The 18218-nt window shown below is 40.5% G+C and overlaps 1 protein-coding gene across 3 annotated transcripts in view; it reads left to right on the forward strand.

Moving 5' to 3' along the window:
• The window catches only part of ldlrad3 (low density lipoprotein receptor class A domain containing 3), an 86100-nt gene extending 69172 nt beyond the window's left edge, over nucleotides 1-16928 (forward strand). For all 3 annotated transcript variants that reach the window (XM_065956800.1, XM_029278746.2, XM_065956801.1), the window contains exons 5-6: nucleotides 13936-14341; nucleotides 14951-16928. In XM_065956800.1, coding sequence (XP_065812872.1) covers nucleotides 13936-14341; nucleotides 14951-15155 — 611 coding nt within the window. In that variant the 3' untranslated portion in view covers nucleotides 15156-16928. The remainder of the gene's footprint in view (nucleotides 1-13935; nucleotides 14342-14950) is intronic.
• The last annotated feature ends 1290 nt before the right edge of the window (nucleotides 16929-18218 follow it).

Below are 18218 nucleotides of genomic sequence, written 5' to 3' on the forward strand. Positions count from 1 at the left end.
TTCCTGTCTGACTGTTTGTGGGTTAATTGTTCTTTTTTTTTACATGTTCAGAACAAATTCCAATCAAATCAGAATTAAATATACACGGCACTGTACCACCCTGCAGGCTCTGACATTTACTTTGACGCATCTGTAACTACCTTTGATACTGCAGCAGCAGGACGACTTCACCTTGCCTTTTCGCCTTTTTGAAATTGACAAGATGTAAAATAGGGCATATTGTCGAACTGACAATGTGAAAGGGGCTAGAGATTTTAAGTGTTTATGTTTAATCACATTTGTTTATAATGTTTTTCTAGCTGTCTTCTGTTCGAAAAACAAACAGCGAATGTTTGAACATATATCATTCACATTGTTGTTTGCATAATAAAACATAGTATTGCATACTGTATTGTGTTCAAGTATCCTCCTGAAGGGATTATATTTCAGAGATGGAGGCTTTTATGGAATATTCACTTTCTGTGTTTTCGCATTCAGCTTTATTAACATCATAATTCTTCGTGAATGTCAGCCTGATCTGCCCTTCAACATCAAACTCCAACCAGTGCTACTTTTGCATTATAGGAAAGATTTAAGTCACTAAATTTCCAATTTCTCCTCCACAGTCACTTGTCCCATATCAGCTTGTTGTCTCTGAGGCTGTCAGATGAGAGTGTGTCTCTCCTCTCTGACTCCTGTTTGTCAATCTGCCTGCTGTTTTGTCAGTCTTGCCGCAGGCTACAGTTTTTTTATAGTCTCCTGCCCTCTCCTGAGAAGCCTGTTTGGATCCAAAACCTGCAAACGCACACACAGGGCTGAATAGCACTCTTAATCTCCACAGTTTTATCACTCATCTTCATCACATCACGGCTTTGTGCGTAATTGGTTTGGACGCATGTGTCCAATATGAGTTCTGTTTGTGTCCACTCTCTCTCAGGCTAGCCCCCACCCCTTCCTTAGTCACCTTTCAGCCCCAAAGAACAGTTGCCATGGCGATTGTGTCCGTCAGGTTTGGTGGGACGGGCTTGCAGTGAAAGCCTCTCAAACAATCCGAAGCAAACTCTCCCCCTCCTCCCCCGCTCTCCCTCTTCCTCCAGGAAAAAAAAAAAAATAGCCCATCCTTCAGAACCATTGAAAGTGTTTCTAAAAAAGAAATGAGTTGAAACTCCCACTCCTGCGCCTCAGTGGCACAAAAAGAAGGATGAGTGACGAACCTCTCTGTTGTGAGTCTGATTCTCTGTGATACAAGTAAAAGTGTTATTCATAGCACCTCTTCTCAGCAACATTCAAAGCCGTTTATTCATGAACATACCTTTATGATTATGACATTCCCTCGGAGCTGCAGGGGCGACTCTTCTGTCTCACTTCTCATTTCTCTCCAACGTTTCCTCATCGGTACCAACACTTGACTTTATTTGAGCAGTGGTATGTTTCTCTCTTTTTTCGTTAATTTAATCTACATGTTAAATTATACGGTGACTGATATACCTTTGCCTCTGATGAGAGTGTTAAATAATGGTAAATAAAGAATTATGTTTTAGGTGGAATAAAGGCAAAAATAGCATGCCTTCAGTGATAATCATTAGAGTCATTTTGATCATGATAACCTTTAATGAGTCTCTCCTCTCAGATTTGAGGATTTACTGCTCTTACCTAAACATTTTTTAAATATATTTTAAATTATTCTTGGTTTAAACTGTTTGTTGTTCTAAACAAAGCATTGTACATTTGTCACAAGGGGCTTATGGTTATATTGATAGTTTTTTCTCACATTTTTGGAACCCCCCCTTGAAGGGACAAAATGATGGAATTCTCCTAATTCTGCCATAAAATATTGTGTTCATTTGACCGATACTTCACTACCTTCTAACTAATACCTCTTTCAAACTTGCACAAAACTCCTGAAGGTTTCATACTGAGCTGTATTTGTTAAAATACAAACAGCTGAATTTTATTGCACTCGGCACTCGGCCCACCCCCTATTGCAGAAAGTCTGAGTGGGCTGATGTTAGAAGGCAGCCGGATATAATCAGGAGAATTCAGCTTGAGCGAGTGGGAGGGTTTGTGAAGTTTGTTCCCTTCGATTGCTGCACGACCGTAGACTGTATGCAGGTAACCCTATCTACATGCACGTCATTAAACCGCTGCAGTATGTTAGCTGTTCACCTGTTTGTTCTTCATCGCTCTTTTGTTGTTACTGTGATTCTGTAACATTGATATAAAGGCAATGTGACAGCTGACAGTGATCATGATACTGTCATAAGAAAACATTAACTAACACATGTTAGCTAAAAAACATTCACTTCGATGATGAAGGACTTCTTGCCCTTCACTTTTCAAACTTTGTCTTTCAATTTAATACTTTTTTAGGAGGTTCTATGACTCCAGATTCAAAGAATTAGAAATTCCTGGCAATTATTGAATGGTTTAGGCTTTACAGGGCAAAGTCACTTTAACATTAGTTCTCTATTAATCAGCTGCAGTACTTGTTTTAAGTCCACTCTTGCTCTCTATTATAAAACAGTGAACATATTACCTTTCTGCCAAAGCTGCTTAATCAGTTGTCTTCCCTTCACCTGCCCCTCAACCCTACACTCTCCTTCCCATCTATCCTCCTCTTCCTGCTCCTCTTCCTGCTCTGTAGATGTTCTCCAGATGCTCAAGTCATCCATTAACTCTTACACAGCTCCCCTCCACTCTTTTAACAGCCCACAGTAAGCTTTGACTGAGTGTTATGGGGGGGTCTGATAGTGGCAAGCAATGGAGCGGACAAGTTATTACAGGACAGGCAAATAGTGGCCCGATGAAGCATGAAAACCTCCCTTCCCTAAAGCTCCTCACACACACACACACACACACACACACACACACACACACACACACACACACACACACACACACACACACACACACACACACACACACACACACACACACACACACACACACACACACACACACTGGGTGATATATAGACAGACGTCAGGACACTATTAAAGATATAGGAAAACACAAATGCAGAGGAACATTCACTGCTCCCTTCCATGAAACCATATAGACATGCCAACGTTTTAATGAGAAAAAAAGATAGGCAGGCTTATAGGATACTACACACACAGCACCTGCACATTAATTCTTTCTTTCTGTGCGCAAGCTAACAAGAACAGACGTACTGTACATGACAGGGCACGGCAAAAGGAACAGGGTGACAGCAAGGGACATGAATATTAATAATAGGATGCCGGAGGGATCTGAAACCATCCTGTCGCTGAGCAGTTTACATGTTCTGCTTCCCGGCGTGGCTTAGCAGAGCAGCGTCAATCAATCTCTTGTGTTTTATTATTTATAAAAATAATAAAGCATAACATAGGACAAGAAGGGTGATCACACAGTAGGGTAAAAGGTATGCCTGCGTGATAGGAGAAAAGAATGCAATGTGCGATAACATTGTTCAATAATGGGAAAACCAAAGTGCGATAAATTATTTTTAAAAAGTGGGGGCGCTGGTAGCCTAGTGGTTAGTGCGTGCGCCTTATGTATGGAGGCTATAGTCCTCCAAGTGGGCGGCCTTGGTTTGAATCAGACCTGTGGCTCCTTTCCTGCTGGTCATTCCCCACTCTCTCTCTCTCCTAAGTTTCTATGTATATCTGCTGTTCTTAGTGTTTATACTGTGTTTTTATGCCTTTATTGTAGAGATAGGACAGTGGATAGAGTTTGGAAATCAGGGAGAGAGTGAGAGTGGAGAATGACATGCGGGAAAGGAGCAAAAGGTCAGATTCTAACCCAGGATGCCCGCTTGGAGGACCGTAACCTCCATTCATGGGGTCCGCGCACTAACCAAGGGGCTTCAGGCGGACCCTACATTTTTTTTCATGCAAGCTCAATCAGAAAATAATGCTTGCTGACATGTTTCAAAGTTTATTCAGGAAAAAGGTAAACCTTAAACACTTTCCAAGCAAGGCAGCCCGGTATCCAAAGCCAATTCCTGTTTTCTTGTCTCATCAGTGAAGTTCAGCACACAAACACACACTATACCTCCTGAGTGCAATGGTGAGAACACAAACTTATAATGGTAAGAAGGAGGCCCCCTTTATGCTTGGAATTAAATTTGCTCCATATCTGGATGCCTTATCTAGGTAAGGAAAATAGTTTGTTAATGGAAGAACACTATCAGCGTGTGACTGGATGGGCTGGACCACCTCTGGAGTTAATCTGGCTGGCAGAGTGATTGGATCGCATTAGTCAGTGTCCACTCATGAATTAGAAGTAGAAGCAGGCTCTGCTCTGCTACTTTCCAAGATGAGGTACCAGAAAAAAAAGCCAAATCCCATCTGAAAGTCGACAAGAAAACATTAAAGAAGTCAGGGTTGCTGCAAAATAAGATTGCTGTTAAAGCTAAAACTTTATTTTTGGGGGGGACATGCTGGCAAAGGAAATGGTGCAGTGGGTACAGTAGCCTCACCTCACCTTCATGCTCTGTGTTGACATTAAGTGAACCTCTTCCTACTCACTAGTGAGCATAAAAAATGTGACCAAACTATAATGCCGGAAGAATAGAGACCCAAAGGAAGAAGTATTAAGAAGTAGGGAGTAAAAGCAGTGGCGCTATTGTGTTATATAAGATGCAAACTTAAGTTTAATAGCAGGTGTGAATTGGGTCAGAAAAACAGTAAAAGCTGGATAGTTTCAGTTTTATAATCCTTTTAAGCAAAGTTTATTGCAACCATAGCCACCACTGTCACTTTCAAGAGTTTGTTTTTCACCCTCTAGGTTCCTCTCTGCTGAAGTGAAGTCAGACTAGAGTGCACCAAACAAACCACAAGTTACTGTTTGTAGTTTACTCACTTTTTTTCCCCTTTTCTCCACCATGTGGAATGAGTTTAGTTAGCTCACCCTGGATCAGGATGAAAGGATCGCTGCGTTTTTGTTTGTGTTGCTGTTTTCACTCATATGTGCATCTGAGAGCAGTCTGTGTGTGAACGTGTGGGTGCGTGGATGTGTTTGAACTTCACTTTTTGGTGAACTTTCTGTATGGTTTTCTCACAAACGTGTGTTTGTGTGTGTGGTTGGGTTCAGAGAGTATGTAAATTGCACGTGTGTAAAACTGTTTGAGGGTGTTTTTGAAGCCAGATGCCTGCCCAATACTTAGGGATGAAGTGTGAGTGTATGTGTGTGTGTTTCTAAGAAGACATGAGAACAGTCTGCCCCCTAGTGGACTTGTTTCCTTCCTCCCCCTTTGTCTCCTGGCTCATACTGGGCTTACTGACTGAGCTTTGAGCTGGCATGGCTCGTCACCGGTTCGGCCCCTTATTTTATTACTCTGTCGATGTGGGCGTAAGGGTGCCAACAGCGGCACACCTGTAATTAGTGTCACACAAAGTGACTCTGCAATAAGGGAAATTACTGCTGTGAGCACACTCCACACATAGCAGCAAACCCAGGAATGAAGAAGTCAGAGGATGATTACTTTTACCCCCAATTTGGACTCTTTTAGAGATGGCACTTTGTGAATATGAAATGCGTCTTCAGTGCAGAGGGAAAGTACAGAACATCTGTGCAGATCCTATTTTTCCCTCAGGAATGAGCCAGAGGGGGGGCGGTGAAAATGATCTTGATTCCCTTTTTCCAGGGGTGTTTAAAGTGTGGCAATTAAGATATGTGGAGTCTTTTATTAACTCCATTTCTTTTCATTTTATTTGTCCCATTCATCCTCCAAAAGAGAATATTCTGACAGCTTTTTAGTCAGAGTATTCAGTGGCAGGTAGCCAATCTGGATGAAGGAACGTGTTTCATGTGAAAAAAAAAAAACGTGCTTCTATCTCAGCAACCCAACAGCACGTCTGTTGTTGATCTGCAGCCTAGTTTGATTAAAGACAGACAAAAGGGTTCTTCACAGCTTGTTTTAATCACTGCATGCTCAATAGCCCATTGTGCGCTAACATTGGTCCTCACTTTGCTTCAGTAGCTGCATACAATTTTCTGTTTGTGGCCGTGTATGTGTGCCCCAGTGTTCTGTTACATCTTGTTCTGTTGCCTCTCACAATTTCTTTTCACTTAATTTGATTAAAAAGTTTTTGTGTGAAAGCTTCATTTCTTGTTTTTCATGGATTATACATAATACATACATTATACACAAAAATGCATTTAATTAAGGAAGCAGTGTTTAACAGTAAACAGACACAATATGTACACACACAGATGTGCTCTTAGAGACAACCAAATGGATTTATTTCATGAAAACAGTAGACCCCGATCAATTAATAGGCCAGCCAATAATAGCAGCCGATATTACATATCCAGTGACTATCAGTATTGGATCAATTTTATTGCAGATATGCGGCGATATTACGAGATTTATTGAACAGTCAAATAACGTTTCATTTGAATTTCATTGTCTTACACTGGCAGTTCTGTTTCACCAGCAGAGGGCGCTATTACAACAAGCATTACACTCTCCAAAGTGTCAAGTGGTGATGCATGTCCATGTGCAGTTACTTTAAAGTTGAGTGACCATTTTGTCTTCATTATATAACTTTTCCACAAGTGTCTGATAACGATAGAATATAGATCAAAGAAATATATCGGCGATATCAGCCCACATCTGTCGGGCCCTAGTGAATAGTAACAGGATATACTGAATGTGATTTAATTAATCAGATAATTTGTGTGATATCCTCAATAGTGCCCCCTGCTGTGTGTGCACGCTCAGCTGGGACACTCATCACTTAAATATTTAACCATCACCAAGTTCTGTTAATTAAGTGTAGCCAAGGAAACACGTTTTTTTTTTTTTTTATGTGCAAACCTACCTCAGTATTGTGAGTGTCCGTGAGAGTTTGAGATATAAAACTTGTGATAATTATATTCTATTTCAGATTCAGTGTTTATCTATACTACTGTAAATATACTATACTACTGTTTATTTGGGGATGTGGATATCAATTTTGTGACATGGCCTTGTCAACAAAAAGCAACGTTGGCTCCTTGGCTCTGCATGTTTAAGTGTTCTTTGAGCACTGAAGCCAAATGTAACCTGATGGATCCTTCTGTGATTGTGTGTGAATTACAGACTGTGTGACCCATACTGCAGCCTGTCAATAATGTTTTGGCTTCACTTTCTGGGAACTGTCATGTCGACCATCTTATTACACAGTCTCTAGAGAGTTTATGTACAAAAAATAAAACATGTCTGCTCTGTGTGTACTGTTGGTGACATATTTCCCAGCTCTTGTTACTTATGAGTCTATATATTCTTGAAAACACAGGTAATTGAATCCATGTTAAGAAGCTGAAATAGGCCAATCAGATAGTCCAGGGAAATATATCTCTGCACAGTCTGGCCTACCCGAGTCCATCCTGAATCCCAGATGAGGCCAGTAAAAGTTTAAGTACTCTTTAATTCATACCACAGTGAAGGGAAAATAGAAAACTGTCAAAAGAAATTAGGGTTGTGAGCCAGGTTTAGAAAGGATGGCACACAAATGTAGACAAGAGCAAGACAAAAAGAGATCCAATGTGTGTCTGTTCCTGAATGTGTGCTGTTCCACAGCAGGGGTGTGTATTGCTCTGTCTCTTGCTGGGAGAATTTTGTGCGGAGCAGCTTTCTCAGTCTGTTAAAGAGATGATGAGACATTTGCATATGATACACTAAAATACTATATTATCTCTCCTTCTGTAAAAATACACTAAAATACTATACTATCTCTCCTTCTCTCCTCCCTTTGGACATGTCCTTCTATTTCTAAATGTGTCCTATTTGGGCTCCTCTCCTCCGTCCACTGTAGTGCTGCTTGTGACCTCTCTCTGTGCCTATAATTCTATCCTCTCATATAAGGGGGAATTAGATTGATGCAGACCGCAGATAATTAAATGCAACAAAAAAAGAGGGAGTGGTAGACTGCTAAAGAGAGAGAATAAAGCTGTGAAAGAGAGAACATCCTGGAAAAGAGGAGAGAGAAAAGAAGAGAGAGCTGAGGAGATTGAAAGAGAGGTATATGATTGGTTTTACTGTTGATAAGTATTTTATGGAGTGTATAATCCAGGCTGAGTGCAGTTGTTGTATATCATAAAGGCAGGGTACATGCACTTTCCATGACTGTAAATAACCAACAAGAGGGGAGCAGCGTGGAAGAAGAGGGGGACATTATTGGAGGGGGAAAACAAAAGGCACAGGAGTGGAGAAGAGAAGGAGAGGTGGGGGTAGTGAGGCACTCTGATGTAATTAAAGTGGGTGAGTTGTAAGGCTGCACCTTCCCCAACACTCCACATATGGTAGGTTTATGAGTTTCTGAATACAATATAGAAGTGCTGTTACAGGTGCCAAATGGTCACTGGTCGAATGCAGGGCGTGGTTATTAATGTCCATCAGAAGTACGTCTACGTCGACACCCCTAAAACATACTGCTTCTCCCAAAAATGTGCCAACGTTTTCTGGTGGTGGGATAATGTTTACTCCCTCAAGAGGAAACTTCTGGTTAATTCCTTTTAATCCTAATAACCACTCACTGATCCAGTCACAGGATGCTCACACTATGTACAACCTAAACAGACTGTTAGTATTTCAAGCATATTGAAAAAGGAGCACATTAAATGATCATGGAAATTATTTTGGTGTATTTTGACCCGTTTTTGTGTTAATGGTCTTTTTTAAAATAGAGGAAAGATTGTATAACTTCAAATGAAATGTTGTTTCTTCTTTTTCCAGAGCCGCATCAAAGTCCAACAATGGTAAAAATCCATCAACAGCTTTAATGTTGAAATTCAAAGCAGAGCTCGGTAGCTATCAAAAGAAGAGTACATCTATGACCTGAGGCCTCTATGATCCCAGGGTTCTATATTCACAATATTCTCTTTATAAAGCACACTAAACAGATGCTTCAAAAGGTTCTGTGTTCCCAAACGTATACTTTTCCCTGGGCCACATGTTCAATGTATGTTTCTCTCTGTCAAGAGTTAAAATCCCACACCAACTGAGGATTTACTCCCTGAACCCGCGTCCTCAAATTAAGCTTAATATCAGGCACTGTTATCTCCATGGTTACCGTGCATTTCTTTGCTATTCAAGCTGCATTCCATTTCAGAAAGTCACTTTGTGTTCGAGAAGACACACCATGCCCTGAATTGCTAAATGTAAATATTGTTACCACATCATAGATTTTATGGGCAGTAAGATGTAGATGTGACATCGCCCTCTTTATCCTCTTCCATCTTTAGGTCTTTGAAGACAGAAGTGACAGTATTCAGATGATTGATACCTCTTTACCTAGAGACAGTCTGCCAGTAAAAAAAGAAATCAATTGAGAAGTGGGATCATTTTCATATCTTATTATATTGAGTTTTTTTCTTTCTTTATTTTACGTTGCCCCCTGTTGGCCATTAGGAAGAATGCCGGTACAGTATTCGTTTCACTTTTTAAAGGGATAGTTTAGATTCTTTTTTAAAGTTTATTTGGGGATTTTATGACTTCTTTGAGTGGATAGAGTCGGAAACAGGGATGAGAGAGGTGAGGAATGACATGCTGGAAAGGAGCCGCAGGACGGTTTCAAACCCAGTACCACCTGCTAATAGGGCAATAGCCTCCGTACATGGGGCACAACATAACCTCTTGGCTATCCAGCACCCTAATGGTTTTAGTGCTCAAACTAAGTGGCTGATGGAAAAGTAAAGTGGTGACAGTTTCTAAATAGCGAACACTTTTATTATCTTTTTTAGGTTGGGTTTGCTAAAATGTGGCTAAATTAAGGGCAGCGATATAACCTAGCTTTCGTGCAGGCACGCTGACCGGTCTCTCAATAAAGGGGCCGAGCTGACCCTCAATACACTTACTGTTGACGAGTACCTCTTACATCCTCACTTCAAAAGATTCAAACTTTCCCTTAAAAAACCAAGAGGCGGCCCAGTTTGCTCAAGTCTACATTTGTACTACCACCTGTTTCACTTTTAGTTGAATATTTCATCAGTGTATCCATCAACATTTATAACATTTAACCAAAGTTGTTGCTTGTTAACCCGTTAGCTTAAGTAAAGAATGGATAATAACTATCAGCCAACTGTTTGGACCGCACAGCACTGACATTTTATTGGAAATCCTTTTTTAATCTTTGCTATTCATTCCAACCACATATCTATTACCATTATGTCATTCTTATTTTTATTTGCTTTCTAACCTGTTTCTCTTAAAAATCTACCTTCTAGAGGTACAAGTACTCCTGGTTGGGCGTTCACTGAACTACTTTCACATGTTTCCTGACTGGCTGTCAGACAAGCTGCAGGAATTTACAGTATCAATTTCAATAGCACCGCAATTCTGTTTTTGTAACGTCCTCTTTGGACATTACTTCAGAGGTCAGTAGTGTCTGAGCGGCTTTGCTTTTGGTCGACGGCAGGAAATGACTTTCATGTCAGGCTTGACTCGACAGGAAAGCCTCTTTGATGTTCAGCTTTGATCTTGACAGTTTCAACCAATGAATTTAGTACAAAGTCACTTTTTTCAGAAATGCTAGCAAGACGCAGCACTGTATTGTATTGAGCACACCTGTCAGAAAAGATTTGGGTGACTGTGTAAGTTTGGAATCCAGAACAAAAGAATGATGATCATTTTATTCAAATTTTTCTGAGGTGATTTCCATACTGTGTTTTATCTTTAAGGGGCAATATGTTCAGATGATGCTGATGCACAGGACTCATGACTGTCTGCTTTAGACTTTTGATTGTGTAGCCTTTCTTCCTCTTTCCTGTACCTTAAACACAACATCCTGACTTTAGACTGAGGACTTTGATGTTTGAATCCATCCTTTGAAAGTCAATTTACAAATGGAGACCAAAAGTAAGACAGAAACCAGCAGTAACATCCAGCATCATGTTTTAAACCGACATTAAATGTGTATTCGTCTGTGAAGTGCTGCTGTCTGATAAGGACTCTCCTTTTGAGTCAGAATTACCATTGTTACTGTGAGACCCCCTCACCTATGTTTTCATGTGTGGATCACACCTTTTTTCACTTATCTACAAATAAGAGCTCACAATGGGCTGAAACACGAACACGAAGCTCAATCACACACACAGTGGGGATGCAGTCACACACAGGACCTCTCTCCTTTGACAGAAAAAGAGCTTGCCTCAGTTTCTTTCTGTTTTTTGTTTTCTTTCTCCCCCTGTCTTTTCATCTCCTGTGTGATTTGAAACACCCATTCAGGCCTCTATCTCTAATGTAGCGAATAGGCTCCCATTGTCAATGTCGCAGCATTATGAGTTCCTTTTGTGTGTGCTTTTTCTGCTCCCAGAGGACTACACTGAAACCTGATAGGCCACATAGGGTGGCAGCGGTGGGATCTCTTTATTTGAGCTTTTTTTTACTTGGTAATTATGGAAATAATTCATCTTTGTTTTGGTCTTTCTCTGCTGAGAGTCCAGTTCATAATTAATTGGTAGCGTGAAGGACTGGCCAATTTTAAATCACAAGGGAGGGGTCGAGGGGGGCTTGTTTTATTGGCTGGTGTCTGGTTGGGGCAGCGGGCGGGTGGAGCATCTGAATTAGATTAGATTTAATTAAGCTATGGGGCCCCCGACTACACACTGGTACATAAATAGGCTGTATGCCAGGCTGGTTGTTGTTAGGGAATTCAACAGTAGGTGTGCTCACTGCTCTCTCACACACACACACACACACACACACACACACACACACACACACACACACACACACACACACACACACACACACACACACACACATTCTGCTGTAGACTCCCACAGGCCTTCAAGGTCAGGTTAACAGGAAACATACAGCATTGTATCTGGGGAAAAAGAAAACAAGTTCAGAAAAAAAGCTCCTTCTCTAACCATAACTTGTTTTACACACTGATACCCTGGCATCCAGCTTTGAAGGTCCCTCTAGCCCCAACACTCTTTTCTTAAGGGATGCTTGGTGGTCTTTGGATAGAATAACTTAAGAAGTCTTAAGAAGTACAAACGATAAGACTTCTACCATATCCATGAGTTGAAAGAAAATTTAGCAAGTGGTTAGCTTAGCGATGAGTGAGGGGAAACTACCAGCCTTAATCCGAGAGCTCATTAATGAAGTAATAATCAGTGATTCTGTAATCTGTACATCAAACAAAAGAATAAAAAAGTTCTGTTTCATGGTCGTCATGTGCCAAACTATTTTTACAACTATTACAATATCTTCCTGGGGTGCAGTTGTCGTCGAAAGGTCGTTAATAAATTGAAACAACAGAAATTCACCGCTGAGTACCAGAATGAGTACCAGTGATCTTACCTAACTCTCGACAAGAAAGCATACAAGAGCAATGTACAAAATGTGGAACTATTCCTTTAAGTACACATTATGACCCCTATCAAAACATGATTTGATTTCCAGTACATATAAACAGTATATGAATCTTTAGGGGATCAGAAAGTGTAGTTTTCTTTCATAGATATTGTACTCTGTGGATCAGACATGTAACTCAATATCACAGGGTCACTTCAGTTGACTCTTTTTGAAGCTGTGCACATTTCCTTGAATTCTCTGGGGCGCTGTTGCTTCAGCTTGTTCATGTGGGGGGGAATATCTACTCCGTGCTAAACGCAATATCCCCAAAGAGCCTGTAAGTCTATGTAAGTCTGGAATACTTCAAAAAGCTCCAAAGGGGCCTGCCTGCTTTGCACTTTCTGGGGATCTAATCCTTACAGATGGAAGCATTTTCAAACTATCGATTCAACCTCGAGATGTTTTGTAATGGGCAATTTCTGGCGAGCTTTCTGGACAATATCCTCGTCTGTCTTCATGATGGTTTGGACAGAGATGGGAGTCCTTTAAGGTGTATATAGGAGTTAATGCACTGTTTTTTAAACACGCGACACAGAAATGTTGACCAAAGAACATAGAAAGCAATCCAATGAGTGTTTTGAACTTTTTACGAGGCAAACAGAGGTTTGATGTTTACAGCCCCCTGAGGCGTTTGTGTAATTTAAACTCAAATAGCAGCTGTAAAACACTTTTATGTTGCACATTTCTCATTAGCACAGCCCTGCTGCATCTAGCTGTGTAATAAATACGATTCCTTCCACTCTCCCTCCATCTCTCTCCCTGGTACAAGAGTACTGGGGTCGCGGTAAGCAGCAGAAACACCTTTTACATGAGCCTCAACCTACAAGAGTACTGGGGTCGCGGTAAGCAGCAGAAACACCTTTTACATGAGCCTCAACCCGAGTGCCTGATTGAAATTCTCACTCTTTATTATCAGTCAGTGGAAATGTTTAAGTGCTATTCCCTTATCCCATCTGGAATAATACGCTGCACCACTCTTTGGAATTACAGTAGTCCCTTTCCTCATTTCAGGCAGCGAGGTGGCTCCCTTTTTTTTTTTCTTTTTTACTGTTGGCCACGGCTCTCTAAGTAGTTTGCAGACATCCCCTTTCCCCCTGTGACAAACATGGTAATCTGTGACGGCCCCTGGTGTTCCTCTGCCTTACCCCATCTTCAATGCTCAGCAACCCAAGTGGAGCCTTATCTGAAAATTGCTGAAAGCCTTTATGCCCTCTTCTAGGATTATTTAGCCTCCCTTTTCCTTCGCTTGTGTTTATAATAAAGAGTGAGGTTGCTACTTTTGAACTCAGTGCAGAATGCTCTGTTGTTCTTGTCCCTGGATGCTCTTTGGAGAGTGACTGCTGTTCTGCGTTTTATGAAGCACTCTCCTCTCCTGCCGATATTGAATCACACAGAACACAATTCAGAATGAACCTGAAATACAATTTATTCTTTCATATTCATGTCTCTGTTCCCTTGGTTCCACAACCCTTCCTCCCTTTTTCTACAACCTCCAATTTCATTAAACGTTTTTCTTCTTCCTCCTCATCTTCGCCCCTCCTTTATCCGTTACCGTCCTACATTTCTCCAACCTCATACTTGCCCATTTATAAATTTGCCCGTTATCTCTTTCCTCTTCCTTGCAGAAGCTCCAGGGCAGGATTTCGTGACACTGGACTACCGCCTACGCTACTACCCTAGCATCACCTACGCGGTCATCGGCAGCGCTGTCATCTTCGTCCTGGTGGTGGCGTTGCTCGCGCTGGTGCTCCATCACCAGAGGAAGCGAAGCGTCCTGCTGCCCAGAGGCGTGAGAGGGAGCTCGCATCACCATCACCACCATCAGCCGCTGTTGCTGTCCCGGCTGGTCATCTTGGACCGGGGCCACGTCCATGCAGGAAGTCCACGTCTCTCCCCTGACTCTCCCAGCACAGCGGGGCAGTACAGCTCAACGTCTCAGGCGCTGCAGCTGCTGTCCGGGACTCTCTACCCTTCTGGACTCCCCTCCATGGACTCACCTCCATCATACTCTCAAGCTGTTCTGGACGTCAGGTCAGAGAAATGATGGCTCTCAAAGTTGCATAAGGGTTTAAAATCGTTTATCTGCACCCATAAAGGGATAAACCAAAACAACTAGATCAGTGGAAGTTGTCTCTATAATATATTTAACACAATATAAAGGACTGTAATTTCATTCATTGTTGTCACACAGACACCTCTGTGATCAAAAATGTTAAATATCACACCAATCAGTGAGAAGTTGTGTCAGCGGTGCTTTCTTAAGATATGTAATCTGCAGTCAGTTAATTTTGTCGTCAACTTGGAGCTCATTTATTATTAAATAAAAGCTGAATGTTACTTATTCATAAGCTGATCACTAATCATTTTGAATTAAGAAAAATATAAAACATTTGCTGAAACACTCAATAATACTAAGTAAAGAATTATATCCTGAATATAAATAACACTTCAGTCACTAGGAAAAGTTTCAGAATTACAAATTTATGATCATGTTGAGTCATTTTTTTTCAAGTTGCTCCAACATCTTTGCTAGCTGCTGGTTCCAGTCACAATGCATTAATCATAAAGTCCTTGTGTAATAGCTCACAGCCCTGACATCATGCTCTTCCTCTTGTCTGTTTCCTCTGTTTTCTCTTCTAGTCGGCCTCCCTGGTTTGATCTCCCTCCTCCCCCGTACCTCCCAGATGGGGAGCTTCCATCAGAGGGTGAGCTGCCACAGTACGAGGACCCACCAGAACCTTTGAGCCACCCCGCAGCACATCCCTCTGCACCCTCAACTACCAGAACTGTGGCCTCGGGCGCGCAGCAGAGCGCGAGCCCTAGGGAGGAGTCGGACCAGCTGTAGCCGCTGTCTTGTAAGACTCAAAGAGTGTAGGTGTGCAGGACCAGGCTGCAGAGCCACATGAAGCCAGAACAGTCCAGAACAATGACCTGCTGTGGAGAATCGACAGGGACTAAGTGACTGCAGGCTAAAGAGAGCCCATAACTCGCTGCCTGCACATCGTCTCTCAGAACACTGTGCTTGGAAGAGCTCGTCCTGCAGGACTAAGCTTATTTGCAGGCTCCCTCTGGTGGCGTCATGGCTGCACTACTCCTTAATCAGATACAAAAACAGTTAAATGGGCTGCCCTTGAAGACAATATGTACAATATGATACATATATTTGACCACAATCTCCAGAAAACTGCCATTTTTTTAATATGTTCTTTGCATCTGACATGATCATTGCTTTTTGTGGAGTTGTATTATCATTACCACTCCTCACTTCCTCCTTGTTTCTTACAACAGTTTTTCCAAAGTGGGGTTTGTACAATCTCATTATTGCTAGATACATTCTATACTGTTCAGAGGTACTTCTACATTTCATGACTAAGTGTACTTATATTATTTAACGATTACATTTTGTTATGAATGTGATACACTTTAACACAATTCAGTATTGCTGTGTAAGAATAAGAGCAGGAACATGCAGCTGTGATACACACAAAGCAGTCAGACACATTTTTTTGTCGTACTTCAAACTAAACCCAGAGGTAACCGCATTTGTAGGGTTTTTCTAAACGAGCAGGACGAGTCTTTTGCTTTCATTACAGTATTTTTCACAGTATTTCTTGTTGTCATTATGTTTGAATTTCAGATAGAAAGATGTGAAGAGGACCACTGAGATTTTTCAAAACAATGTTAGGCAGAATTTCTACAAGTATTTATGTATCCATGGTGAACATCAATAATCATTCCTCTGAACAAAAGAACCACCTCTGTTGATTTAAAAAAACACTTTTTATGATATTTCTGTTTGAAAATAATGTTTGCCTTATTTTCTACCAGTTTGGTCAGTAGTGCCTTTGTATAAGATTTTTTTGAATACCAAACCAACTGATTTAAAATGCCTAAAACAGCTGCCTGTACTGATATTACTCCTATGACATCATACATTTCAGTTCAATCTGTTCTTGGATCAGATAGTTAATTTTTTGTGTCACAATTTATCATGTGTATACCTCCAGTTTTGTGTCATTATGGAAAATCCTCCTCCGTAGTATTGGGCAATGACTCATGAAATCCATATCTGAAGGATCTGTGTTTATACATGTACTACCTGTAATGTCTTTCTGTTCATTTCAAAGTGCTTTGTTCGACACTGTACATAGGAGATAGGGGGGGTAAAGAAATCTATTTAAAAGTAGAGTTTAATGTGTAATGTGTAATGTGTAATAAATGTGTAAATGTATTCGTACTCAACATTTCTCCAGAGCCGGCACAAGAAAAACAATCAAACCAAAGATAACCATCATTAACCTTAACGAAAGGATATCACCCTCCAAAGGAATGATTTTCTGTCCCAGCTGTTTCTACCTTTATTATATTCAAATGTGCAAAGGTTTATTTAGTAAAACATAATCAATGTTATTTGCTGTAAAACTGGAAAACATTTCTCAGGATGAAATTTATACCAGTGTCTCTTCTTTGTTATCTTTGTTTAGTTTCATTCAATGTTTAGGATTGAATTCCATTTTTTCTGATCAGATGAGCTTTGTTATACACGTGTCTGTGACTCTGCCCATCTTGATCTTTTTATCCCTTGTATTCTGTATATTAAAAGTAATATAAAATTCTTGCTGGGATCTTGTGTGTGTGTGAGTCTTCCTGGAGATCTAATATTGCATTTCAAACTAATATACCTTATGATATGGTTATTGCAAAGTCCCCTCCGGTGCTGCCATCCTCTGCCCCAGATACACAAATCATAGATCTCAGATCCACGTGTAATAAAGATAAAGAAGCAGTAATGCCTTCTGAGTCAGCGCTGTGGAGGGATGGAATGAAACGAAGAAGTATTCAGTTGCTTTGTGAGAGCAGAACCACCAAGGATACAACGTTTTAAGTCTTAGTCCTGCATCCAAAAAGTAACTGACGTAAGAAAAAGTGTCATCTGCTAGATGTACCCTTACTTTGGACAAAGGTACTTCAGTAAGTTTGGCCAGTGTGTTCATTCTTTTATATATTAAATTCTAGATTTTTAATGCACATACAAGCAGCATTTTGGTGTGGTAGCAGATCAAGTTTTAATTTATATACAGGTCGTTTAGTTCAGGGGTTCCCGACTTGCAGGTCTTCAAATGATCATAAGCCTGCATGGGATAATTCATAGGTTGGTGGAAAACAATCTAAACGTCTTTAAATTGAACTTATTGCTTAAACTGCTCCTATGTCAACTTGTTTTCTGTAAATGGGATACATTTAATCTTAGGCTCAAACAGTGAACTGAAAATATGTAAGATGAGGTACGAACTAGACAATGCTGTTGTTGTTGTTGTTGTTGTTGTTGTTGTAGGGGATAAAATGTCCAGTAGCATGGGGAAGTGGAAATAGTATAATTGTGTGGAGAGAAGGTTTATGAAATAGATTTAATTCTGACAAAGTTGAATGCTTTTGAGAGCTCTATTGGTCAATATCTTTCTTCCACGCTCAGACGCCTGCAGTTCGTTTTTCCACCAACAGATGTCAGTATGTCACCACAAAGGAAAAAACTCAAAGCCACAGCATCATGTATGTGCAAAAGTTGAGCTCTTCATTTCTGTCTTGCTACACTGGTGCACTGAATATATCAACTTCATGTGTTTTAAATTTGAGTATCATAAATTGTATCTTTTTTTCCCCTCTTTTTTTTAAACTAATTTATTTATTCAAATTCAAACACTATTTATGCTTATACTTTTCCTGATGTCCTCTTTCTCTCTTTCTTTTGTTTTTTTAAAATATATTTTGTATTTTAATGTGTCATTTTGGAGTAATGTCATATCTTTTGTAATGCTCCTAATGTTGTCAATGTTCTGTTTTTGACTCTGTAAAGCACTTTGAATTACTTTATAAAGAAACTTGCATTGTCTTTAGATTTTCTGACAGT

The sequence above is a fragment of the Labrus bergylta genome, chromosome 7 (assembly GCF_963930695.1).
Source record: "Labrus bergylta chromosome 7, fLabBer1.1, whole genome shotgun sequence".
Lineage (NCBI taxonomy): Eukaryota > Metazoa > Chordata > Actinopteri > Labriformes > Labridae > Labrus > Labrus bergylta.